At 32.8% G+C, this 26,835-nt stretch overlaps 1 protein-coding gene across 1 annotated transcript in view; it reads right to left on the reverse strand.

Annotated features, from left to right (window-relative positions):
• PTPRO (protein tyrosine phosphatase receptor type O) overlaps positions 1-26,247 on the reverse strand; it is a 112,040-nt gene extending 85,793 nt beyond the window's left edge. Inside the window, exons 1-4 of the mRNA XM_051962428.1 lie at positions 26,170-26,247; positions 23,938-24,211; positions 12,742-12,900; positions 3,347-3,499 (exon numbers count right to left, since the gene is read on the reverse strand). Coding sequence (XP_051818388.1) covers positions 3,347-3,499; positions 12,742-12,900; positions 23,938-24,211; positions 26,170-26,247 — 664 coding nt within the window. The remainder of the gene's footprint in view (positions 1-3,346; positions 3,500-12,741; positions 12,901-23,937; positions 24,212-26,169) is intronic.
• Between the last annotated feature and the right edge of the window lie 588 nt (positions 26,248-26,835).

Raw genomic sequence — 26,835 nt, forward strand, 5'->3', positions numbered from 1 at the left:
GAATAAAGACATATAGAAGCAGAATCATTAATGGTATTTGTCATCAGAGTAGAATGCATATGACCCGTCAAGAAAGAATTAGAGAAAGAGTTTGGCAATCACATCACAATTTTAACACAGAAGTATGATGTAGTAGTTTTCATATACTGAAATTATACAGACATCTTCTAAAACTCACTATCTCTGCCAAATTCAGAGTAGATAATGATTTATTGATTTCTCTTTCTGATAATTTTATTTCTTTAAAAAATGGAGGAAAAGAAATTCTATTCTGATATGGATTATCACTAGCAAGGAGAAACTTTCTTTTCTTTATAGGAAGACTTTCTTAGGAAATTTTGGGATAGGAAGAGTTATTCTATCCTAGAATTTCTAAGTAGAGAAAAGATGTAATAATCTTGCTTACACCTTAGATTTGGGGGAATACAGATTTCAAAGGGCTCACAGTAATATTCTCAGGACTAAAATTTTATAGGGAAAGACAGGAAGTATGGGAAAATATAAGGAATGAAATAATGAAAACAAAGAAAATGACAATTCTGATAAGGAACAAAAGGGGGAGTTGCTGATATAGATGGCAATATAGATTATCCCATTATGAATGTATAGGAAGCTCACTAATTGACTTAGATATTTAAAAAGAGATTTCTTTAGCAGGTTGAAGCAAAGGCACATAAGATAAGAGAAAAGAACAATTATTAAAACTAATAAAAGTAAGGGAAAATGTCTATAAACAACAAAATGATTTTTTTTATTGCAACATTGCAAAAAAGAGGGACGATGGAACATGAATTAGCTGAGTCAATGATAGTGGACAAAGAAAGACAGTAAAACTATTCTAATTTTGTGTCTGCTTTCTCTCCCAATCAAAATGCTATTTGTATTGGAAAGGATAGAGAGATGTATATGTGCAGTTGGTTCCCAAGATAAACAAGAAGATAATAACATATTATCTTGATGTCTAAGACAAGTTCAAATCACCTAGCTCAAATGAACTACAACTTTAGGATAACAGACAAATGTGACTGATAGTCATTGTGTTTGACCCTTGAAAGTTGCAGAAAAAACAAGAGATACTCCTGGATGGGAACCAGATATAATATAATACATATATATAGAGAGAGTTTGAAAACTACATGAAAGTGAATGATGAATATGACAGGAAGTCCTGGAAAATTCTAAAATGTATCATTAAAGTACTGGTTAAGGAACAGATAGAAAAGGAAAGCAGTGATAACAAAGTCAGATTAACTTTATTTTTTTTAAAAAAGGGTTGGTGGATCAAGGGAATTCTATAAGAAGAGATTACCTATATGATAAAAAAAAATTCATAAGTCACTCATGCCATTTTGTAGAAAAGATGAAGTGATGTGAAACTGGTCACTATCTAGATTCAAAATGTAGTCTTTAATATCATTTTGGAAAGGCAACTCCAATAATTTCTCCCAGCATATCTCCTTAGCTTCATGCTATTTAATTTTTTTACAAATTAATTGGATAAAGACAGAATGCTTATCAAATTTTCAGGTGTCAGAAAACTGGAAAGCATGGACGACATTTGAACACCAGTCAAGAATCAAATATATCTTAATATACAGAACATTGGGCAAAATCTGAGATAATTAAATTAATAGAAATAAATAAGAAATATCATGTTTACATTCTAAAAAAATTAACTTTGTAAATATGAGATAGGGACTGGGCATAGAGAGCTGTTTGTTATAGAATTGCAAACTCATATTGAGTTAATAGTTTTATATGACAGTCAAGAAAATTTCTATCTTTGATTACATTAAGGAAAACATCATTCAGAAATAGAGGAATGATAGCCTTGTTGTACTTGGGCTTGGTAATATCATACCTAGAGTACTGGGAGCAGTTCTGAGTCCACCTATTAGGAAGGATTTGGATAAGTTGAAGAAAAAAAAAAAAAAGAAGGATAACTAGGATGAGAAAGGATCTCATGCTTAAGCCATATAAAGATCAGTTTTAAAGACTAAGAATGTTCAATTTGGAGAAGAGCAGCCTGGGGTGGGAAAAGGATAGTGCATTCAGAAAAGTTGTATTACAGTATTTGAAGGTCTATCACCTGGAAGATTTATTCTGATTGGTAGCAGTGAAAAGAACCAGAAGCAATGAGGGGAAATTGCAGGGTGGTAAATTTTATTGTTATATTAGGGGAAATGTCCTAACAATTAAAGCTATCCAAAAGAGTACCTTTTGGAGAATGTTAAGCAAAAATGGAATAACTATTTGTCATACATGAGATAGAAAGGATTCCTTTTCAGCTACAGATTGAAATAAATGAACATTGAGGTCTCCTCCAATTTGGAAGTGCTATGATTTTGTAGTCTTATTTCTCCCAGTCCAGTGTTTATTCTCCCATATCAGACCACTTCCTTTTTTTTTATGTAAAGCATTAGTTAATTATTTAGTTGAAATGGCTTTGTATCATGTAGCCCAAAGTTTCTTTAACTGTGGTTCAACCTCATATAGGTCTCATAAATGAATGTGCAGAGGTCACAGAGTTATGTTTTATTATCAGTAAATGTATGGCTTGTAATTATTTTATATACTTATACACTCAGGGTCACATAAACATTTTTTGGGTAAAAGTGAGTCATCAGTGGCAAAAGTTTAAGAGGCCCTGGTCTAGATCATAATTGTTTTCTCGCTAGGTTATAATTGTAAAGGAAAAAGACCAGTGATTTCAATAGTAGGCTAAATACACAAATGCATGACTTCATTCATTTACTTATTACACATATATACATACATAGATGCATTTATGAAGTTCAGTTAGGACCAAATTATGTTAATAATGCTTTAAATGCACTTTTACTCAAAGTCTGATTTTCTACCTTGAAAAAGACCTATACTAAAATGTTTTCTTTTCTATTTATGTTAGGAGATACAGTGTAATAAGTGGCTTGTTTTTAAGCCACTTCTAACACTTCAAAAAGTAGACACTAATTAATGTTTCATAAAATGTATTTATTTTTAGAAATTTCCTCATGAGATCTTATTATATATTCCCTTATGTTCTTTATTCTTAGATACTAGCATATGATATATGGTCATTTTAAGATTCATGCCTGTAATATAGTATCTTGCCATTTAAAATTTTCTTGGAATAATGATCCTTTTAAATTAATAGAAAACATTTATTAAATTATTATGTAAATATTAGTACAATAGTTCCCCTTATGTTTATTCTTGTAAAAACATTGTATTTTTCTGAAATTTATATAAAACAAATAGAAAGACAATGAAGAAAAGGTCACATTACGCATTCTTTGTAATTTAATCATTTTGCTCACATAATCTTGTTTTTCAGTAAACTCACCTGTTCTATGCTGTTTAGGTTCATGACTTATACCACTGTATTCCACCAGAGTGCTTTTGTTGAATGTTGCCTCAGATACTAGCTGAAAGGTAATATTACTATAACATATCCCAGGTAGCCAATGATTAAAAACTGTTTTACCTTTAAAAAAATCTGTAGAGACAAAAATATATCAATTTCTAAATTTTCCACTCAAAGTATACTTTCTAAATTTCAACACAAATGAACACCAGCTAGGAAAGAACATGTATGGGATTATTTAGCAGAGGAATACATACAAAAACATGGCCAGAAAGCTGTGTAGGGATGGTAGATTATTTCAAATTTCACTCAAAAATCCCTACCTGGAATTCTTATAAATGCAGAAAAAAGAGACTATAAGAATTTGAATGAACAATTTAACAAGCAGAATGAACTAAATAAAACAGTTATAAAAATTATTTTTGAGTTAAGAACTCAAGGTTTTGTTTTAGTTTGATTACTTCATATCTCAATGACAAGCAATTATGTAGGAATTATACACACTGAAGCGCATGTTTTAAAACTAGCTTGCTGGTAGGCAGTTTACCCAAGAAAAGGAGGGAAAAATTCAAATTTTGAAAACCAAGCTATTATTTATTCTCATTATTACTCTACCAATATGAACAATTACTATGAAATCCATTTCAAGAGACTAGAATACAGATATGAAAGAGCACTCAGCACTTAGCACAATGCCTGGCACATAGTAGGTGATTAATAAATGCTTATTGATTTGATTTCAATTATACTTTATTCAAAGGACCCAGGATAGATAAAGAGAGCAATACAAAAGCATTGTGGATTTCCTTATGAGTATATCCTTTCAATATACAATGCTTCTCTATCATCATCATTATCTATTCTGTTTTTTTGGAATTAAGCATAATAATCCTTTCAAATAAATTATCCATCAAAAGTACCAACCTACTAACTCTCAGTGATACATAATTCAAATTTATTTCTTTGTCTTAAGATCTCCTATAGACTTTGTCTATCACCAATGTGTTATGGTTTTAGAGATAAATATCAAAAGGCATTTTTTCTTTTTTTTTTAAACTTTTGATCCTAAATGAATCTTATCCATTTTATTCAATATAACCTCCATTTGGATTTCCTCCAAAGTGCTAGAGACATTTCCTTATTTATTTATACATTCTATGGATATCAAGCCAAATTTGAACTATTATAACTTGAGCTTGCTGTGTAATAAGTACATCTTTTCTAATCAGTCGTATAAATCCATATATGCTCTTTTGGGAGAAATTTTGTTTTTGTTTTGATGTTTTTTTTATTTTTAACACAGATTGATTTATAAATAATGTTGGGAGGGAAAAATCAGAGCAAAAGAGAAAAACCATAGGAGAGATGAAAAAAAATAGAAAAAAGGATGTGAACATAGTATGTATTGATTTACATTCATTCTCCTTAGTTCTTTTTCTGGATGCAGATGGCATTTTCTGTCCAAAGTCTATTGGTATTATGTTGTACCACTGAACCACTGAGAAGAACCAAATCTTTCATAGTTGATCATTGCACATTCTTGCTGTCATTGTGTACAATATATTTCTGGTTCTGCTTGTTTCACTCAGGATCAGTTCATGTAATTCTTTCCAGGCCTTTCTAAAATCAGCTTGTTCATCATTTTTTATAGAACAACATTCCATTGTTTTCATGTACCACAACTTGTTCAGCCACTCCCCAATTGATGGACAGCTACTCCTTTTCCAATTCTTTGCTACCACAAAAAGTTGCTATAAACATTTGTGAACATATGGATCTTTTCCTCTCCTTTATGGTTTTCGTGGGACACAGACCCAGTAATGGCACTTCTGGGTCAAAGCAGAGGCAAAGTTTTATAGCTCTTTGGACATAGTTTTAGATTGCTCTCCAGAATGGTTGCATCATTTTACAACCCCCCCCAAATGCATTAGTGTCCCAGTTTTCCCATATTCCTTCCAACATTTATCATTATCTTTTCCTGTCATCTTAGTCAATTTGAAAGATGTGAGGTGGTATCTCAGAGTTGCTAATCAATAGTGATTTAGAGCATTTTTTTCATATAACTATAGATGGCTTTAATTTCATCATCTGAAAATTGTTCATATCCTTTGACCATTTTTCAATTAGGGAATGACTTGTATTCTTTTAAATTTGACACAGTTCTTTATATATTTTAGAAATGAGACCTTTACCAGAAATACAAGCAGTAAAGATTTTTTCCAACTTTGTACTCCCCTTTTAATCTTGTTTCTGTTGCTTTGTGCAAAAACATTTTTAAATTTAATGTAATCAAAGTTGTCCTTTTTGCCTTTTGTAGTGTTCTCTTTGGTCATAAATTCCTCCCTTCTCCAAAGATTTAATAGATAAATTATCCCTTGTTCTCCTAATTTGTTTATGGTATTATCCTTAATGCCCAAAGCATGTATTCATTTTGGCCTTATTTTTGTGTGGGGTGTGAGATGTAGGTTTATGCCAAGTTTTCCAGTTTTCCTAGAAATTTTTGTCAAATAGTGAGTTCTTATTCCAGAAGCTGGAGTTTGGGGGTTTATCAAATACTAGATTGCTTGATTATTGTTCATGTGTGTCTAATCTATTCCACTGATCCACCACTCTATCAGCTATTGCCAAATGATTTTGATGACTGCTGCTTTATAATACAGTTTTAGATGTGATACTGTTAAGCCATCATCCTTTGTATTTTTTTCATTAATTTTCTTAAAATTCTTGATTTTTTGTTCTTCCACATGAATTTTGTTATTGTTTTTTCTAGTTCTATAAGATAATTTTCTGGCAGTTTGTTTGGTATGGCACTGAAAAAGTAGACCAATTTAGGCAAAATTATCATTTTTATTATATTAGCTTGGCCCAGCCATGAACAATTGATATTTTCCCAATTGTTTAGATCTGACTTTATTTGTGTGAGAAGTGTTTTATAATTGTGTTGTGATATAGCCAGCGGCTGCTGGAGGTCTAATTCAGACCTGTAGAATGGATCTCTTCATGTGAGAAGATGATGATGATACAAGGAGACTGAGAGACCTCTCTCCTCTTCCCTCTTGACTCCAATTTATTTCATTCCCAATCCACAAGGACCATTTGTATCAAAGGCTGCTTTACAACTTCTTCAAGCGTTATGATTCACAGCTGTGGATGCTCTCAGAGAATCGACTTACTCCTTCACTTAGACATGGTCCTTAACAATTCCCCATTTTTTGCTTTATGAGACTGTGATTATTTTCCCCCCACAACATGGTCAGTAAGTCTGAGTCCGCATAGGGAATGCAAACAGCACTATAAGTAGGTGTTGAATTTTGTGAGATGTCATGGAGGCAAACTTTCAAATGGAGAAGAGGATTGTAGTCAGGACAAGTATTTTTCATGAGTCTCTCTTCAGTCTCCTGGCTCAGCCCTTTGATGTGTTGGCTTATTTAATTGCCCTGACTAAAAAAATCTTACTGGGTCTCTTCTCCCTTTCCTTCACTGTGGGTTACCAAAAGAACTCTCCTGGGAGGATCCTACTCATGAATAGCTCTCAAGTGCTATTGCTTTATGTAATTGTGTTCATAAAGTTTTTGTGTTTGTCTTGACAGGTAGACCTCCAAGTATTTAATTTTGTCTACAGTAATTTTAAATAGAATTACTCTTTCTTTCTCTTGTTGATGAACTTTGTCAGTAATATATAGAAATACTGATGATTTGTGTGGGTTCATTTTTTATCCTGCAACATTGTTAAAGCTGTGAATTGTTTTCAGTAGATTTTTGGATGATTTTCTAGGATTCTTTAAGTATACCATCATATCATCTGCAAAGAGTGATAGTTTTATTTTCTCATTGCCTATTCTAATTTCTTTCATTTCTTTTTCTTATTACTAAAGCCAACATTTCTAGTACAATGTTGAATCATAGTGATGATAATGTGCATTCTTGTTTCATCCCTATTCTTACTAAGACTGTGCCCAGCTTTTCCCCATTACAAATAATGCTTGCTGTAGGTTTTATATAGGTACTGCTTATTACTTTAAGGAAAGTTCTCTTTATCCCTATACTCTCTAGTATTTTTCATAGGAATGGGTGCTGTATTTTGTCAAAAGCATTTCCTGCATTTATTTAGATTATCATATGATTTCTGTTGGTTTTGTTATTGATATGGTCAATTATGCTAATAGTTTTCCTGATAGTGAACCAACCCTGCAACCTGCAATTCCTGCAAATCCTACTTGGTTATGGTATATTATCCTGCTCATAAATTATTGTAATCTCTTTGCAAACATTTTATTTAAAATTTTTTGCAACAATATTTATTAGGGAGATTGAGCTACAATTTTCTTTTTCTGTTTTGGCTCTTCCTGATTTAGGTATTGTTGTCATATTTGTATCATAGAAGGAATTTGGCAGCACTCCTTCTTTATGTATTTTTCTAAATAGTTTACATAGTATTGGAATTAATTGTTTTTTAAATGTTTGTTGGAATTCACTTGTGAATCCATCTGGTCCTGGAGATTTTGTTCTTGGGGGAGTCATAGTGACTTGTTCAATGTTTTTTTTTTTTTTTAAATGGGACAATTTAATTTATTTCCTCTTCTATTAACCTAGGCAATTTATATTTTTATAAATATTCATTCATTTTAGTTAGACTGTCAGACTTTCTGCAATACAGTTGGACAAAATAACTCCTAACTATTGCTTTAATTTCTTTTTCATTGGTGGCAAGTCCACCCTTTTCATTTTTGATGGTGGGATTTGGGATTTTTTTTCTTTCCTTTTTCTGATCACATTAACCAAAAGGTTATCTATTTTGTTGATTTTTTTTCATAAAACCAAATCTTAGTTTTATTTGTTAGTTCAATAGTTTTCTTAGTTTCTATTTTATTATTTTTTTCCTTTGAATTTCAGAATTTCTAATTTGGTATATAATTCAGGATTTTAAATTTGTTCTTTTTCTAGCTTTTTTAGTTGCATGCCTAATTCATTGATCTCTTCTTTCTCTATTTTATTCATGTAGCTATTTAGAGATAGAAAAATTTCCCTAAGACCTACTTTGGCTACATCCTATAGGTTTCGGTATGTTGTCTCATTATTGCCATTTTCTTGGATAAAATTTTGTATTGTTTCTGTGATTTGTTGTTTGAATTACTCATTCTTTAGAATTATATTATTAGGGCAGCCAAGTGGCCTAGTAGATAGAGCACTAGGCCTGGAGTTACAATTATATTATTTAATTTCCATTTGGTTTTTAGTCTATCTTTCTCTGGTCCTTTATTGAATATTATTTTATTGCATTGCGGCCTCAAAAGGAAGTATTTACTATTTTTGCCTTTTTACATTTGATTGTGAGGTTTGTATGCCCTAAAACATGGTCAATTTCTGTGGAGGTGCCATTATTGCCAAGAAAAAAGATGGATCCCTTTTTATCCCTATTCATTTTTCTCCAGAGGTCTATCATATGTAGGTTTTCTAGGATTCTATTAACCTCCCTAGTTTCTTTCTTCTTTATTTTGTGGTTAGATTTGTCTGATTCTGAGAGAAGAAGGTTGAGGCCTTCCACTAGAAGAGTTTTGCTGCCTATAACTGGCTTAAAATCTTCTCCAGGAAATTGCCTGCTCTACCGCTTGATGCATACACATTTAATATAATTACTATTTCATTATTTCCAGTACCTTTTATCAAGATATATTTTCCTTCCTTATCTTTTTTAATAAGATCTATTTTTACTTTTGTTTTATCTGAGATCAGAAGCGCTACCTCTGTTGTTATTTTTTTTTACTTCAACTGAAGCATAATAAATTCCGTTCCAGCCTTTTATCTGTACTCTATATATGTCTCTTTGTGTCAAATATGTTTCTTGCAAACAACATACTGTAAGATTCTGTTTTTTTAAGCCACTCTGCTATTCCCTTCTATTTTATGGGAGAATTTATTCCACTCATATTCAGAATTATGATAACCAGCTCTGTATTTTCTTCCATCCTATTTTCTCCCTTGTACATACTTTAATACTCGCTTTCCACCCTGTCCTTAGTTGTGTATTCTTTTTATCCACTCACTACCTTATCTCCTATCATCTCTCCCCCTTCTCTACCCACTACCTTATCTTCTATCAACCCTACCCTCCTTCTCTTTCCTTTTTCCCTAGTGTTTCTACCCTCCCTTCTAACCTGTCCTTTTTCTTTTCCTCTTTCTCCTACTTCTTTATAGGGTTAGATAAATTTCTATACCTAACTGAATAATTAAGTTATTCCCTTTTAGAGCCAAAACTGATGAGATCAAGCTTCAGACAATGCTCACCCTCCTCCTTTCTTTCCCTCCATTATAATAGGTCTTTTGTACCTTTTCATGTGAACTAATTTTCCCTTTATACCTCCCCTTTCCTCTTTTTCCAGTACAGATCTTTTTCCACCCCTTAAAGTGATTACCTCAAAGTCCATTAACAACCACACCCTCAGTTCATATGATGCTCCCCTGTCTGCCCCAGTAACAGGTATAGTTCTCAAAAGTTACATATATCATTTTCTCATCTAAGAATGCAAACAGCTTCATCTTTAAATAATGTATTTTTTCCCTATTTACCTTTTAATGCTTCTTTTTAGTTTTGTTTTTGTTGATTAAATTTTCTGGTTAGTTCTGTTTTTTTTTTTCAATAGAAATGATTGAAAGTCTTTTACTTCATTGAATCTCTAATGCCTCCCCTGCAAGATGATACTTAATCTCATTAGGTAGTTATTCTTGGTTGTAACCCTAGGTCCTTTGCCTTCAGGAATATGGTATTCCAGTTTCTCTGATCCTTTATTGTAGAAACTGCAAGATCCTGGTAATCCTGACTGTTGCTCCTTGATATTGGAATTGATTTTGTCTGACAGCTTGCAGTATTTTTTCCCTGATATTGAAATTTTGGAGTTTAAAAACAATGTTCCTTGCAGTTTTCCTTGTGAGATCTCTTTCAGAAGGTGATCAAGGGATTCTTGCAATTAGCATTTACCTTCTGATTCTAGAATTTTGAGATAATTTTCCTGAATGATATGTTGTATAATGCTTTCCAGGATTTTTTTTTTATTATGGCCTTCAGGTAGAGCAATAATTTTTAAATTGTCTCTTCTGGATCTGTTTTCCAACTTGGCTGTTTTTCCAATGAGGTATTTCACATTTTTCTTCCTTTTTTTTTCATTCTTTTTAGTTTGTTTGACTGATTATTGCTGTCTCACAAAGTCATTAGTTTCCATTTGCTCTGTTCTAGTTTTTAATGTGTGATTTTCTTCAGTTAGATTTTTTTTTATCTCTTTTTCCATTTGGTTAATTCTACTGTTGAAGGAGTTGTTTTCCTCAGACAATTTTTATCTTTCCTTTTCCAAGCTATTAACTCTTTCATGCATACCTGTCTTTTCCCTTCTCATTTTTTTCTACCTCTCTTATTTGCCTTTTAAAGTTTTTATGAGCAATTCCAAGAAGTCTCTTTGGCTTGAGACCAATTTATCTCACTCTTGGATACTTCTTAAGTGAACATTCTGTCCTCATCTGCGTTTGTGTTTTGGTCTGTCCTGTCACCATAGTAGCTTTCTATGGTTAAGGTTCTTTTCTGTTTCTTACTCATGTTCTTTTCTTTTCTTTTGGTATTTCCTTTTTTTTTTTTTTTTTTTTTTTTTTTTTTTTTTTTTTTTACTTTTATACTTGGACCTAAGTTCCTGGGGTAAAGGGGACACTGTCTCAAGCTTCCTATGCAGCTCTGAAACTTGGCTTTGAGCACAGGTGCCCCTTGTGTTTACAACAGGTAGCTTTGCCTCCTCTTTTCAGGAAACATCCTGGTTTCCCAGAGTTTGCCTTCTGAGCTTGGACTGGAAACAGCGCCACTGATTTGTTTCTCTACTGAACCAGGATTGAGGGTCTTAGCTGCTGATTTGCTGTGATTAAGACCCCCTCACTGGCTTTCCCAGAGTTTATCTGACCTGGGATGAATATCCTTTTCACCCCAATGAGTTTGACCTTTCTTTAAATTTTTTCAGTCTATCTTGAGCTGCAGAATAGTTTCATTCTGTAATTCTATTCAGAGTCTTTGTTTAATGTGGTTTTTGCATGACACTAGAAGTTTCCTGACTTTCCTCCATCATCTTGATTCCACCCTCAGAAGTCCCCCATTTTTTATTCTTAGATATTGTCTTCTACGAATTACTACTCATCTCTACTGATATGTTTCTTAGACTCTATCTACTGTTTAATGGGTCATTTGACTAACAAACATATATATACATATATATAGGCAGTTTCCTCTCTCTCCATCTATCTTCAATTTAAAGTAGTCATAATCAAATTTTAAACAATGTTTAAGAAATATTCTTATATTTCTAAGACTTCTTCTTAGTCTAAATCTTCCTCAATAGTTTTCAAAGATAAGAAATTCATTCATTTTCTCCTAAAGGCTTCATCTCTCCCCAGACAATCATAATTCCTAGGAACACTCCTTAGGTTTCTTAAAGGGGGTGATTTCTGTGCCCAGATGTATCACCAAAGGTGAGTATGGATCTATTAAATTTGAGAAGTTTAAGAAAATTCTCCTTTATATCACTGAGAAAGACAGAAGTCCCTCTGGTCTTCACTTGGGTTGACAAATTCCAACCTGGTATTTCTAGTCTTTTGTTATTGTGAGCAGTATTGTATGATCTGGTGGCACATGTTTACACACACAATCTCTTGACACATTTAATTCATTTGACTCTTTTTTGACCATTTTGACCAGACAACTCAAAGTCAGAGAAGAAAAGTCAAGTCAAATAAAAGTCAAACTGAGTGTTCATAGTAGACATAGTCAGATGATTAGTCACACATAGAGACCCATATGAATAGATGAATACGTGGTCTTAAGCATTTAAAGAATAATGCTGAAATTTAGTTATATCAATTTTATTTCTTTGTATCTAAGAAAAATATTGAAAGGAAGCACTCTTGCAATCAACAATCAGAAGCTATCTTTTCTGGCAAGAATTATAATAGGATCTACTTGAGGCCAATCTACTTAGAGAAGATTTTTGTGTTTAATAGACATCTTCTCCACTAAGAAAAAATATTTTTCCATAGTAGCAATAACTTGGATATTTTACATATTTTATAGGTTCCATAATATCCATAGGAAAATTCACTCTGATTACTTTAAGACATGCCATGAAAAATATTTCCATTTAACTGGGTTTTTCCACCAATAGTACTACCCCCTATTTCTAAAATAGTACTCTAATAAATAGTACATTTGAAAATCTAAGGAATAAAACAACTCTTTCATATTTTTTAAGTCAAGCCTAAGAACTCTGTACTGTAGAATTCTCATGACTTTAATGATACGGTAATTAATACCAAATCATGCTATTTTCAATCTTCACATTTCTTCTTACCTTTGTATAACATTGTCCGGAAGTCTTTGCCTTCCCAATAACTTATGTTTACTCTTGTAAAAACATTGTATTTTTCTGGATAATGAATTTCAAATAAGACTCCTGTTTCAGGAGAAGGCTTATAATCATATATAGAAACGCTGGTGACAGGAAGAGGCTCTACAAAAAGAAAATGAAAAAAAGAAGAAAAATGGGAAGGGAGATAAAAATGGAGACTATGGTAAAAATTTTCTATAATGAGATGAATTAAACTTATGTGAACCATCATCAATATTATTACCTTCTATAAACACTGAAAACTTCAATAGTCATGAGCCAAATTATATTCTAAATTAGTATCACTTTATTTTTCCTTTATCTTTTGTATTTCATTTTTTTTTCTTTTGCATTTTATTCTTTTCAGAGTGCTATTACAGCAGGTTTTTTGTAAGACTGAGTTTCTTTATCTCATCCAGGATGAAAATGGAAAATTTCACATATACTTTTTTTGAATGTCTGGTTCATTTTTCCTTAGGCACCCTAGTGGACCCCATTTTTTTGTGCTTTCCATATTAATGCCAAACTTCTTGGTTTAATCAACTGTAGCTCAGAACTTCTGAGCTCAAGAGATCTGCCAGGCTCAACTACCCCAAAGGCAGAGATTATAGATATACACTGCTAGTACCAACTCATCTATTGTTTCAACCCTGTAAAGCATGATGGATAGGTATTATTCCAAGTCTACAGATGGAATAATCAAGGTTCAGAAATTTTAAATTACCTGAAAAAGGTGATAAAGTAATTTAGTAGCAGAGCTAAACGATAGAATGTAGAATCTTGCTAGGATCTTCACAGCATACTACACAAAATCATTTTAATAAGATACAAATAATGAGCACTTAACTTTGGCTCCAAAGTCAAAGGTTAAATGAGCCTTCATTTTAATTTTGACCTTCTGCAATTATTTCTCTAATTCAATTATAATAAACTTTGAACCGTTGCAAGACAGGGACATTATAAAGCAATAATTTATTTATCTTGTTCTCATATAAAAATTACATTTTCCTAATAATTTAGAATCATACAGCTCAATCTTTTTATCATGCATACTGAAGTCTAGAATTAAATGCCTCCTGCTCTTCTTTCACTAATATGTTAGTTACTTCACCAAAGCATTTTGTTTCCTGTCTCTGCATTAACTAGTATCCCTCAAAGCTAAGGCTGAGAACTATTTTCACAGCTCCTATGCTTATTTTGTCCTCCAAAATGATACTTTTATTTATTTCACATATATTTATTTATGTACATGTGATCACCTATAGCATGTAAGTTCCTTGAGTTTAGGGGATTTTCTTTTCCTTTCTAACTCCAATGCCTAGCACAAAGGTGGCCTTCAATAAAAATGCTTGTTGATGAATTGATTGATTTTATACATTCTATCACAAAAGCAATCTCTTACTCTGATTCTAAGCTAGTTTTTATTCCTCTATGTTAATTAAAAGTGAGAAAACTCTGTGAAGTGAGAATTGAATGAATTTACTTATATTTATTGTGGAACATTTACACAAAAAATTTCAAATAATTTTAGTGAAGATTAAATGTTGGGAAATTACTCATCATCCTTACAAACTGTCAGAGACTAGGCATAATAATATACTATTATAGAGTTATAAATTGGCCTTACTGTTTTGTGAAACAATTTTAATTATACTTTTTAAAAAGCACTAAAAGACATATTCTTTGACCCAATTATTCATAAATCCCAAGAATGTCAAAATCAGAGGGAAAGTATTAACATATACAAAAATATCTAAAACAGAACTTTTTATGGTAGTAAAGAACTTGAAAGTATATAGCCATAGAAAAATAGGATGGCTGAATAAATTGTGGCATATAAATATAATCAAATATTATTGTGCTATGGAAATTATGAATATGAAAAATTCAGAGAAATTTAAGATGACTTGTATGTGCGAAAGTGATATAAGGTAAAAATAAATATATCTATATATCTATTCAGCTAAGTTATTAGAGCACTGGGCTTGGCATTGGAAATCATGAGTTCAAATTTGGCCTCAGACATTTACTAGCTATGTGACACAGGGCAAGTCACTTATACCTCTTGGCTCAGTATCCTTATCTGCAAAATGAACTGGAGAAAGAAATGACAAAGCACTCTAGAATCTCTACCAAAAAAACCCAAATGGGTCACAGTCAGATATGACTAAAAATGACAACAACAAACAGAAGGAAAATAATTTGCATGATGATCACAATAATGTAATATAAAACAATACTGAAAGACTAGAATTATATGTTCAATAATTTTCCAATTATGACTTCAAGTGGCTAAATGATAAGGTATGATCCCTATCTCTTGGCAGAGAAATGGCATATTATAGGTGTGGGATGAGATATATATTTTTAGATGTGGATAATGCATTAAATTATTTTGACTGAATTTACTTGTTAATAATAACAACTAGCACTACACAGTGGTTTAAGTTTTGCAAAGTGCTTTACAACTATTATTTCATTTAATTCTCACAATAACCTGGCATGGTCAATGCTATTATCCCCTTTTTACATATGAGGAAATTGAGGCAGGCAGAGGTTAACTTGTCTAAAGACAGCTAATAAGAGTTTGAGAAAGGATCTGAAACAGTGAGACACCTGTGGTGTCAAACTCAAATAGAAATTGATTCTTGCCATAGCATATTGACTTAGAAAACCACAAATTAGCATAATCTATGTTATATTGCATTTTTATTTATTTTATGTTAAGTATTTCCCAAGTACATTTTAGAATGGTTCCAATGAGGTGAAATTTTGCTAACTGTATGGACTATGAGTTTGATACCTCTGCACTATACTATCTAACTCATGTTACCTGTTTTTTTTTAATAACTTTTTATTGACAGAACCCATGCCAGGTAATTTTTACAACATTATCCCTTGCACTCACTTCTGTTCTGAATTTTCCCCTCCCTCCCTTCACCCCCTCCCCCAGATGGCAAGCGGCCCTATACATGTCATGTTACCTGTTATAAGAAGGTATGGTCCTTGGGAAATTATTTATCAAAAAAAGGAAATTATGTCCATATAACAATTTTAATGCATGTATCTATTAGCATAGAACCAAAATTCACAAAGGAAAAACTAAATGAATTGCAAAAAGGCATAGTAAAAAAACAGTTACTAAATAAATGTTGATAAAGCTGAATTAAATATAAAATGAAACCATTAATTAATAAATTAATAAATTTAATCTGGGATATGACATGGAGTTGAGAGGTATAAGAAAGTGGGAAGGTGTTCTTTTCCTTCGGTGGTCATTGCCATGGTTCATCTCAAGTTCTCTTTGGGTCTATTCCACTGTGACAGCTATTACCTCTGGGATCCTGTGCCTCACTTCTATACTTGCCTTCCCCCAATTCTAGAAGAACCAAAAGTTGGATCACTCCATCTCCTAGTGTTCCTGCATCTATGTGCAGATTTTTCTCTCTACTGTATATATGACAAACCACAATGTCTCTGTGTTCCAAATCATTTAAAGGTATAGACTAAATTTTAAATCAGTTGCTTTTAGTAGGATTTTCTTAAGGGCTTCCTTCCTGCCACCTTCCTTCCTGCCACCTTCACTGCAATAATAAAGTCATTCATATGTGTAATTTAAATATGTCTATCTAGATCATGAGGAATAGTTTCAAATTGAGATTTATTATCATGAATATGATTTCACTTCTAGCCTAACTGAAGCCAGCAGATGCCAAATATGACTTGAACTCACATAACTTCTACTCTTAAACTTCTACTATTTTTTATGGATACCAACATGATTTCTAACAAAGTCTGACTGCTGACTTTTGATCTAAAAGTACCAAAATGAATGCCAACAGCAAAGAGATGTCACAAAAGAATAAGCTTTCTTTTTTCTGCCTCTTCTGTCACTAGAGTTCTCTCTCTAGAAGAGAAAGGCTGCCATCTCTCTTTTTATAGCTTAGGGCACAATGTTTTTAGATCAAAGCTCTTGTCAAAAGTCTGAAACTTCATAAGCACTAGAACAAGAGTTCATATATTTAATTTTCTTCAACTGTTTATACTACCACAATCTATATAAACTTTTAAACTGAAAGAATTTTAAAATCTCCACTTGTTTGCTGGCTTTTTTTATTTCAGTCAATTTGGAATGAAATAATTCAGTTTCAGATGTTCAGACCTGTTCTGAGTTCAAATAAAAATAGTACAATACTTAATAGTTCAATAGTACAATACTTAAAATTATAAATAAGTCTCTTTAAATTCGCAGATTATTTCTGCGGAAATATTCTGGGAAAGTGGAAGAGTAGGTCAGAAAATGTCATGCTCTTCAGATTTCCCCCACAAACAGAACAAATTTGTTTCTTAAGGCAAACATAAACTAGTGAAAAACAAAGAAGACTTGGAGCAAAATAGGGGCTCTCCTGGGATAAGCTGAGAAGACCTGAAGAAAGAAGTTTGTGAAGTGCAGTCACTTCTAGATTAACTTCTCAGAAACAGTAGAGACTCCTGAGTCTAGCTGGATTTGGCTGGAGCCTCAATAGGAACCAGAGAAACTTTCACCTCTGGATTGTGCTTAGAGTCAAGGATCTGAGTCAGAGAAGACTGAGGGAGCCTTGTCTGATTAGGAAGCTCAGGTCTACCTGTGTTGGAGAGCCATGACCCTGGGAGAGAAGGAGCCAGCATACACAGTGAGTGCAAAAGCAATAGGGCAGGGACACTGTTGCTGGCTGCAGGTACTTGCAGGTGAGGGGTGAGAAGGGCTTTTGGTTTGGGGTTCCAGGTCAGAGTGGAGAGCTGAAGTGAAGCACTATGTCTCCCTTCATCCCCCTCCCAAGATTAGAATTGCTTACCCAAATAGTTATTATTTTTTTTTAAATGATGAGCAGGAAAAGAAAAAGGAACTGAACCATAGAAACTTACTATGGGAATAGGGAAGACCAGAATTCATCTTCAGAGGACACTGAAGTTCAAAAAAACCTCTTCTATACCAAAGAATAATATTAAATGGCTACTTTTGCAGAAAGAATTTATAGAAGAACTCAGAAAAGACTCAAAAAATAAAGTGAATGAGACTGAGGAAAAACTAAGACTAAAAATGAAAGCCATCCAAGAAAAACAAGATTATGAGAAAAGCATTAAACAACTAGAGAAGGAGATATAGAGTCCTAAAAAAGAAAATAATTCTTTGAAAATTATAATTGGACAAAGGGAAGCCAATGAAGCTATAAGAAACCAAGAAATAACAAAATAAAATATGAAGAATGAAAAAATAGAACAAAATGTGAAACATAAGAAACATAAAAGATATGGAGAACAGATCAAAAAGAGAAAATATAAAAATAATTGGACTATCTGAAAGCTGTGACCAAATAAAGAACCTTGACACAATAAATGCAAAAAATAATTCAAGAAAATTGTATTGGAGTGTAGAACAGGAGGGGAAAGTAGAAATAGAAAAAGATCCACCAATTAGAGCTCCTTAGTGGAAAATACATAGAATTTTATTGTCAAATTTCAAAACTCCCATATCAAAAAGAAAACTTTGAAAGAAACAAACAAAAAAAATTCAAATTGGCTGGAGTTATAATTAGAATTGTACAGGATTTATCAGTCACCACAATAAAAAACTGCAGGTCCTGGAATCATTTATATTGGCAATCAAAAGAACTAGGCCTGTGGCCAAAAATATATCCAGCAAAATTATCCATAATATTGGATGGGAAAAAGAGAAAGAAGATTCAACAAATTTGCAGATTTTCAGGTCTTTCTCTCAACTAAAACCTGAATATAATAGAAAACTCTACATATAAGAACCAATATCAAAGATTAGTTTCAAGGATCAAGTTAAGGAACTCAACATGAATAAATCATTTATATGTTGTGTATGGAAATTTATACCATATATTTAAGATTGATGTTAGTAATTGAGTAGCTCAAAAGTAAGATTGGGGCAGAGTTGAGTATGATCTGATTCTAAAAAGCAATGCTGTCTAGGGAAGGGTAAAAATAGTCATTATGTTATACAAATGAGGTGCAAAGGAAGAACTGAAATAGGCATTAGAGAGGAGGAGGAGGGTTCCTAGTTCTGAAAACCTGCTCACATCTGAAATGGGTTAAATATGGAACACTATATTTGCACATATATACAACATGAAGAACACCCTCCAAAATCTATTAATAAATAAGGGGGGAGGGAATAGGATAAAGTGGGAACAGAAGGATGTGTAAATTTATGGCAGTGGGTCAAGGTGTATAGAAGGATGTATAGAGTAATAGTAGTGGGACGAAGAGAATAGATTAATGGGAAAGGGATAAAGAGGAGGCATAAAGGTAGAATAGAATAAAGTGGGGTACAGAAGGATGTTAGATTAACAGGAGCCTGATAAAATAGGTAGATTAATGAGAATGGGATAAAGAGGAAAAGAAAGGATCGGGGGGAGAAGATAAGGGAGGGATCCATGGGTAGAAGGAAGTTAAGTAATAGCAAGGCAAGTTAAGGAGCAGAATTAAATTAGAAGAGTTAGCAGGCATAGGAAATAAGAGATATACAGAGACTACAACAAGAATCAGAAGTAGAATTTATTAGGAAAAAAATTAGGGCTAGTAATCATTGTTCTTAGACAAAACCTAACTTAAAGATTCAATCAAGAGAGAAATCTACATTATAAGTAAATCATATTAATATAATTTTGGATGCATGTTACATATGGATAAATGTGTGTGTGTGTGTATTCCATACACAAAATATAAATGATTTATTCATGTTGAGTTCCTTGAACTTGATCCCTGAAACTAATCTTTGATATTAGTTCTTATGTATGTGTGAATATATGTGGTTATCTATGTATGTGTATATATAGATATATGTATATGTGTAGGTATGTGGATTAGTGTGAAAATATATGTGTGTGTATATTTGTGTATATATATGTGCATATATATATATATATATATATGTATATGTGTATATATATACGTGTGTGTGTGCTTACTTGTAGCCTGCTTGGAAGAGGAGGGAGGGGATGAAAGAGGGAAAAAAGAATAAAGTAAAAAGTGCACAAGCAGACAAGAGAATAACCTACAAGGAAGCAAAGAAAAGACGGACACTCATGAATATAATTTCTTCTATTATTATATATTCTTTAATGAAATAGAAATTTATTATATATTTTGAATTCTCCCTGATGTTTTGGTGAACTCATGACAAATTTTTTAATTGTCCTGTTTTTTTTTTCTTTTTCTATTCTGTTTTTCCTTATTGTGTATTCTTGCAAATTATATAAACCTAGATGTGATACTTGTCAGGATACAAGAAGATATGGACATGCTAGAATTTTAGATTGAATCTAATAAGACAACATTAAATAAAAATAAATGTGAAGTCTTACATAAAGTTTCAGAAAATGAACTTCATAAATAAAAGATGAAGAAACAAATATAAGATGGAAGAAAAAGACATGGGGAGTTTTAATGAACTTTTAAGTTCTTTCTGAGTCAACAGACGTTGCAGACAAAAAAGCTTATTCACACTCTATATTAAGAATAGCATAATTTCCTTAAAATAAAAAGTTATTTTTAGCAATATGTTGATAAATGCTTAACAATTAGCTTTCTCCCCCCAAAAAAATGTCATATGTATGACATTTTTTTGTCTAATCTGAATTAGTAAGATTTTCTTCATCATTGTTGGATCATCATTATGCATCTGTGCCAAGATGGGAAACAAAATGTATATGACTGAAACTAAATCAATCTGCTAATCATAAAATTTTTGTACAACATGTACTTTGCAAAGAACTTTTCCTCAATTGTCTCCTCACCAGGTCATAAGAGGTAAGATAGATATCATTTGACAGCTTCTTTTACCAAGAGGACCACTGAGGCTAATTGGAAGGAAAAAAAAGTGATTTATTGTTATATTGAAGACTGGGAAAATCTGTTTTCTTTTGCTTATTCTGTTCTTTATACTACCAGTATTGAGCATGGGATTAAGATTTGAAAGATCTATGTTATAGGCTTGACACTGCCACTACTTCTGGGATCATGATAACCTCTTGGACTTCATTTTTTCCAACCATAAAATTAGATGTTTGGACTACTTAATTTGTAATTTCCATCTGATCTGTAAGGGACCAATCTATGAAGGCTCAGCCCTAGGAGTATACAAGTTTGGTGAACTTGCTTCTGGAAACACCTAATGACAGGTCATGGACAGTCTTGGGTCTCTACATAAGAGCATTCATACCCATTTTGAAACCAATTTTTACTGGTTTCTCAGGTAGTGAAGTTGCTGCAAGGTCAGAACTGAGTACATAAACAAAAGTCAAAATTAGCTAATCAAAACAACAATCTGGCTGGAACATAGAATATGTAGATAGGAAGAGGATGAGATATGGCCGATGACTGATTGTGGAAAATCTTAAATGTCAGGCAGAAAAGTTGAATTTTATTTAATTGGCAATAGAAAGCCATTAACTATTTTTCAGCAGAGGATCAATATGGTCAGAACTATTATTTAGACACACAGCAAGGGTTTGGACTAATGTAGAGAAATATAGTCTTATGATTCTTATTTGTGGTACATGACCTACAAAACCCTGAGAAGTAAGGGCTATTTTACAAACTGGGGGAAGTATAGGTTATATGAATAAAAATCCAAATTTGGATTTGAATTGAAGTCTATCTTTATTCCAGGTCCAGATTCTTTGAGCCACAAGTGCTTACTATTTGTCAAGCATTGGGCTAAATATTCAAGTTCTACATCTTAAAAAGAAGCTAGTTCCTTCTTTAAAGGCTTTTATAGCACATATTTTTTAAAATGGTGATTAGGGAGAACTATTTTGGTTTGGAAAATTGTAAGGTTAGTGAAGAAGACCTCAAGAAGAGTTAAAATGACATACCCTTTCCAGGAGCAATGACAAAGTTAATATGACTCTCATAAATGAGGTTAACTTTTCACTCCATTTTAATGCATTATTTTATTAATAATCAGTACCAATTAATAATTGCCAATTCATGATATACCTTTTTATGGTATTCATCATGCTGTGGGTGATAGCACTTTATTTAGGTTCAGGCTTGTTGATTCTATGAAGTTTTGTACCAGCAAGTTACATGCAACCATCATTCTTGTGGATTTGTCATATGACCCCAAACTGTCCTTTTTCTATAAAATCTATATATTGATCTAAAGACTTTTGTTCAATCTATTATTCTGACTAAAAAGTAATCATGTTTTCAAGAAATTAGCAAAAATTAACTTATAATTAAATTACATATGTAAAAATAAATAAATTACAGATAATTCAATTCAATTGAATACAGATTTAAAGTCTATTTAGTTTTGTATACTAGGGATAGAACACATATAAGACTTGTTCTTGGAAGCTTACATTCTACTGAATATTGTATTATATTCTATTATTACATTCTATCTGAAGAATACTCAGATAAATACAAGATATCAAAAATTAAATATATAGTCCTTTTGTGAGACAAAGAAAACTGATGGCCAGAAGAAACAGGAAGGAACTCATGAAGCTCTGGCACTAATCCTTAAAAGGATCTGGGCATTCTGATAAAATTAGGAAGGAGAGCACTTCAGGCATGGGAAATAAAATTGCAGATGTTGTTAAGTTAGGTTGGAGCAATCAGTGTTTAAGTAATTCCTATTGGAACCAAACTATGTACAGTTTTAAGGGTCAGTTTTCCAGGAAAACCAAACGGCTGTGAATCATGGACCAAAAGAACTTCAGACCACTCAAATTTGCAGATGATCCAGAAAAAAATAGCAAGATGTGATAGATTTCCGTAGATGAACCATATCTATTAATTATGATTTGTACACAAAAAGTATTCCTTATATAAAAATGTCATTGAGGACAAGCAATAATGAAAAACGGAGTGAACTAAAAATTTCATGAGATTAAGGGCCAACAGTGTGAGGGCAGCTAGATGCACAGTGCATAGAGCTCTAGTCCTGAAGTCAGGAGATCCTAAATTCAAATCCAACCTCAGACACTTAACACTTCCTAGCTGTGTGACCCTAGGCAAGTTACTTAACCCCAATTGCCTCAGGGGAAAAAAAAAGAAAGAAAGAAAGAAAGAAAGAAAGAAAGAAAGAAAGAAAGAAAGAAAGAAAGAAAGAAAGAAAGAAAGAAAGAAAGAAAGAAAGAAAGAAAGAAAGAAAGAAAGAAACAAGAAGAAATAGTCTCATGCTGATAGAAATGAAATATCAAAAGAATCTAAAGCCTCCAACATATTGAGTAAATACTTCACGAAGAATTTGTGCAATGCTATGGATAAGTTTTGCTCAAGTTGAGAATGGGCAATATTTACATATCAGAGGATTTCTGGTTCCCATTTGAACAAATAGAAAGTGTGACCATATTAACAGAACTACTAAAGATACAAAAATAGATGAAAGAGTTTGTGTTCTTTGGGGCATTGGCCTTTGACAATACCCAAATATTCTAACCCACTGTCAAGAGACTAATTAGTCTATCAAGAATAATTTTCAGCAGCAGAAAATATCCCTTAGCAACTTGATTAGCTTAGACTAGATTCCTTGTTCCTAAAATCATCACTGTCTCATTATTGTGGCCCCTACCTGAAGATCCCTAATTTTCTGTGAACATGAAAGGATGCATGCATGACATAAAATTAGATGAATCAAAAGGTAGAGCATTTTAACTGCTACTGTCTGGTGCCTGTTATATTGCATGGATAGTAGGGACTCATTACATTTTATATAAAATAATTGCATGATCAGATGGAGATATTTGTGATATGTTACAACTAAAGTTTAACCAGTCTTTGGAAATTTGTATTGTCATCCCACTGTTTCTCATTGCATGTTCCTCTCTTTTCACTGTCTCTATCTTCCTTCTTTTCTATGCTCCTAATCCTTGGTTTTCCTCCTTATATTTTAACCATAGATCATATTGGAGCTTGAAATTATCTTGGAGACCATTTGATCTAACATCTTCATCTTTAAAAAGTAAAAACTGACATTTGCTGTCATCTAAGAACTCTGCTGCATAATTAGGACTAGAATCCAGGTATCCTGACTAGATCTACTGTCTTTCCAATTCAAATAAATATTTTTTGGTATGAGGCCATATGAATATGTATCCAAAGAAGGTACTTGGAGATCATGCTGAAGACAGTACTTACTTGTTAACACAGTGATTGATCTGGCTGGTTTGAGCACAACATTTGCGTTCACTATCACCAAAGTGATTATATAATAAAGACCATGATAACTGGCATTGAAGACCACAGGAGCAGGCAGTGTACTGTTAAATTCCTCAAACTGGAAGAAATAATTCTTAGATTCACCAGTTATTTTCACAACATATACAGATGATGAACTCACGACATCTGATGCTTCCAGGGAGACAACAATACTGTTATCATCTTGGACAGTAACATGGAAAGGTGTAGAATTCTGTTGAGATAGAAAGAAAAAAGAAAAAGAAACAAGAGATAAAATTCACACTATCATCCATATTCATATAAAGAATATGAATCTAATAGCTAAAAATTGCATAAATTAATTTTCACAACTGGATTATGATTTTAAAAAACTAATTGAATACTTATAATTAAAAAGAAATATATGAACACTGAGGTAGCTGAACTCAATTCCAATGATTCAGGATCTTTTCAAGGTTTTATACTTCTTTGTTCCTTCATGACCTTAAACTATCTCTCTACTGACACATCACAATCATAATTGGTATATGAGAGAATTACTACTATCATGGAAGAGTTTGTTATTTCATTTTGGTAAAGGGAGATATTCAGTAGACATTAGGGTGCTCCAAGACCATAAATAGAATTAGTACATTGACAATAATAGGTGGATATTAGGATAGACCAATGTTTCAAAGTTAGAAAGCTGAAGAAGAGACAGGAATTGAGGAAAAGGCCAAAGATTTTGACACAACTCTTGAGATAAAGATTTAAGGTAAGTTAAATCATGTGGATAATGACTTTTAATGATATACTGAAGGGTAAAATCATGACTGATTGCACCTAAATATTGCTTATGAGCTACTTCCTAGAATAGTCAGGAAACCTGGATGGAAGAATGATTAAGCCATTAAGCAGAAAATTGCTTCAGATGAGTTACTATGCTGACAGGTACTTAACAATAATAACACCTTACATGTATAAAGGAGTTTGTAACTTATAAAGTACTTTCTAATATAGTATTTTATTTGATCATCATCACAGGCAGGACATATATTGTAATTTCTATTTTACAAATGAGAAAACTGAGGCACGGGGATCATAGATATTACATTTAGAAATACAATTAGAAAATAGCAGGAACAGGTCTAAAATGCAGTTCTTCTGCCTACCTATTTTCTGCTTTATATTGTCAGTATTCTGCTTTAAAGAGCCCAAACCATGCACCAAATACCCACACCTGCTTCTTCTTCTTCTTCTTCTTTTTTTTTTTTTTAAGGTTCCAGAAGGGAAAAGGACATGCAGAGGGACTCTGTATGTGACTGAGATAGAAGAGGAATTTCTAAACCTGCTAAAAGTCCAAGAGAATTTCTGAAGCCCACTTTTAAGGGGCAAAACCTTGGACCAAACTGACTTGTGTGTGTGTGTGTGTTTTTAAATGCCCAGGGGGAAAAAAGGAACAGGCCAAGGAAGTCTGTATGTGTTTGGGGGAAAAGGGGGACTTCTTTCTTCCTCTGTATCTTAATGGAAAATACAGAACATATTTTAAGGAGGTCACTCAGGCCAGTGATCTATTAATTTCCTACCTCTACTTTGAACTTCATATTGCTCCTCAATATATTCCCTGTTTTTCCCCTCCCCTTTTCAGCTTCCTTTTGTGTATTGTCTTTCTCCTTTAGACTAAGTTCTTTGAGACCAGGGGCTTTTATTTTATTTTTATATTAGTACTCTTAAAATACTGAGAGAGAAGAATAAATAATAGTTAAGAACAAATGTCTCAATCATGATTTCTCCCTGCCAGAGAAATTCTAGAATGTATTGCTTAAAAAGGTAGGCAGCATAATATAATAGAAACTATAAAGCGATATTGGAAACCTTAGTATCAAGTATTGCTTCTGAGGTATATTGACTATATGATCATGGATAAATAGCTTCACTTCTCAGTGGCCTAGAAAACTCTCTAAGAATATAAGTTGCAGAATGGTTTGCACTCTATGTTGCTAGAAAAAGTTTGTTTCTTAGAAATTCCCTATATTGGATGAAGTCATAGGAAAGGAAACAGTGAAAGGAAGAAAAAGGGGGAAAGGAAGGAAGGAAAAGGAAGGAAAAGAAAGGAAAGCAACTGACTGGGATTGATTGGATAAAGTATTTCTCATTATTGAGTCACATGTTCCCTGTTTCCAGAACTGAGACCTTGGGAAGATCATTTACTCTCTGGAGGAATGAACTTTGAACCTGAGATGCAGGAAGTTGCAGGAAGTGACATGAGCTGTGGGAGGCAGCCAACATCGGTGATCATTGGTCAAGGATGGTTACATCCTGTTGGTCTATCCAATGAGAAAGCTCGAGCCTTTTGCTTTTAAACCCTGGACAAGCAGGAAGCAGGTCAGGTTCTGGGAGCACATGGCGGGAGTTGGGATGGCTCCCAGATGTGTGTCTGGGCCTCTCCCTGCAGATTAAATAAATGTTTTCACTTTATACTTGATGATATCTCTGATTACTTAATTGAATTGGGAAGGGGGTCTTGCAAAGGACTTGTCTCACACACAACTTTTTAAAAAAAGCAGAAATCTTAATAAAGCATTTTACCCTGTTCTATGGGTTGAAAGGGCCAAGAAAAACTCCAAAATAAAAATACTAGACTGGCAGAACAAAGAATAGTAAAAAAACAAAACAAAAAACCCCAATACAAGAAGCTTCAGATCTTGACAAAACAAGACAATAATGATAGGGTAGAGCTTCTAGGGAAAATATAGCAATAATTCTAAGGTCCTCTGACTTCAAAGTTGTTTTAAAATCTGTCCCTCTGATTCTAAAGTCTTCTGGCCTTAGAATAGTCTTACAAACCTTGCTGACTGTCAGATACTTAATCTGCTG

Source organism: Antechinus flavipes, chromosome 5, assembly GCF_016432865.1.
Source record: "Antechinus flavipes isolate AdamAnt ecotype Samford, QLD, Australia chromosome 5, AdamAnt_v2, whole genome shotgun sequence".
Lineage (NCBI taxonomy): Eukaryota > Metazoa > Chordata > Mammalia > Dasyuromorphia > Dasyuridae > Antechinus > Antechinus flavipes.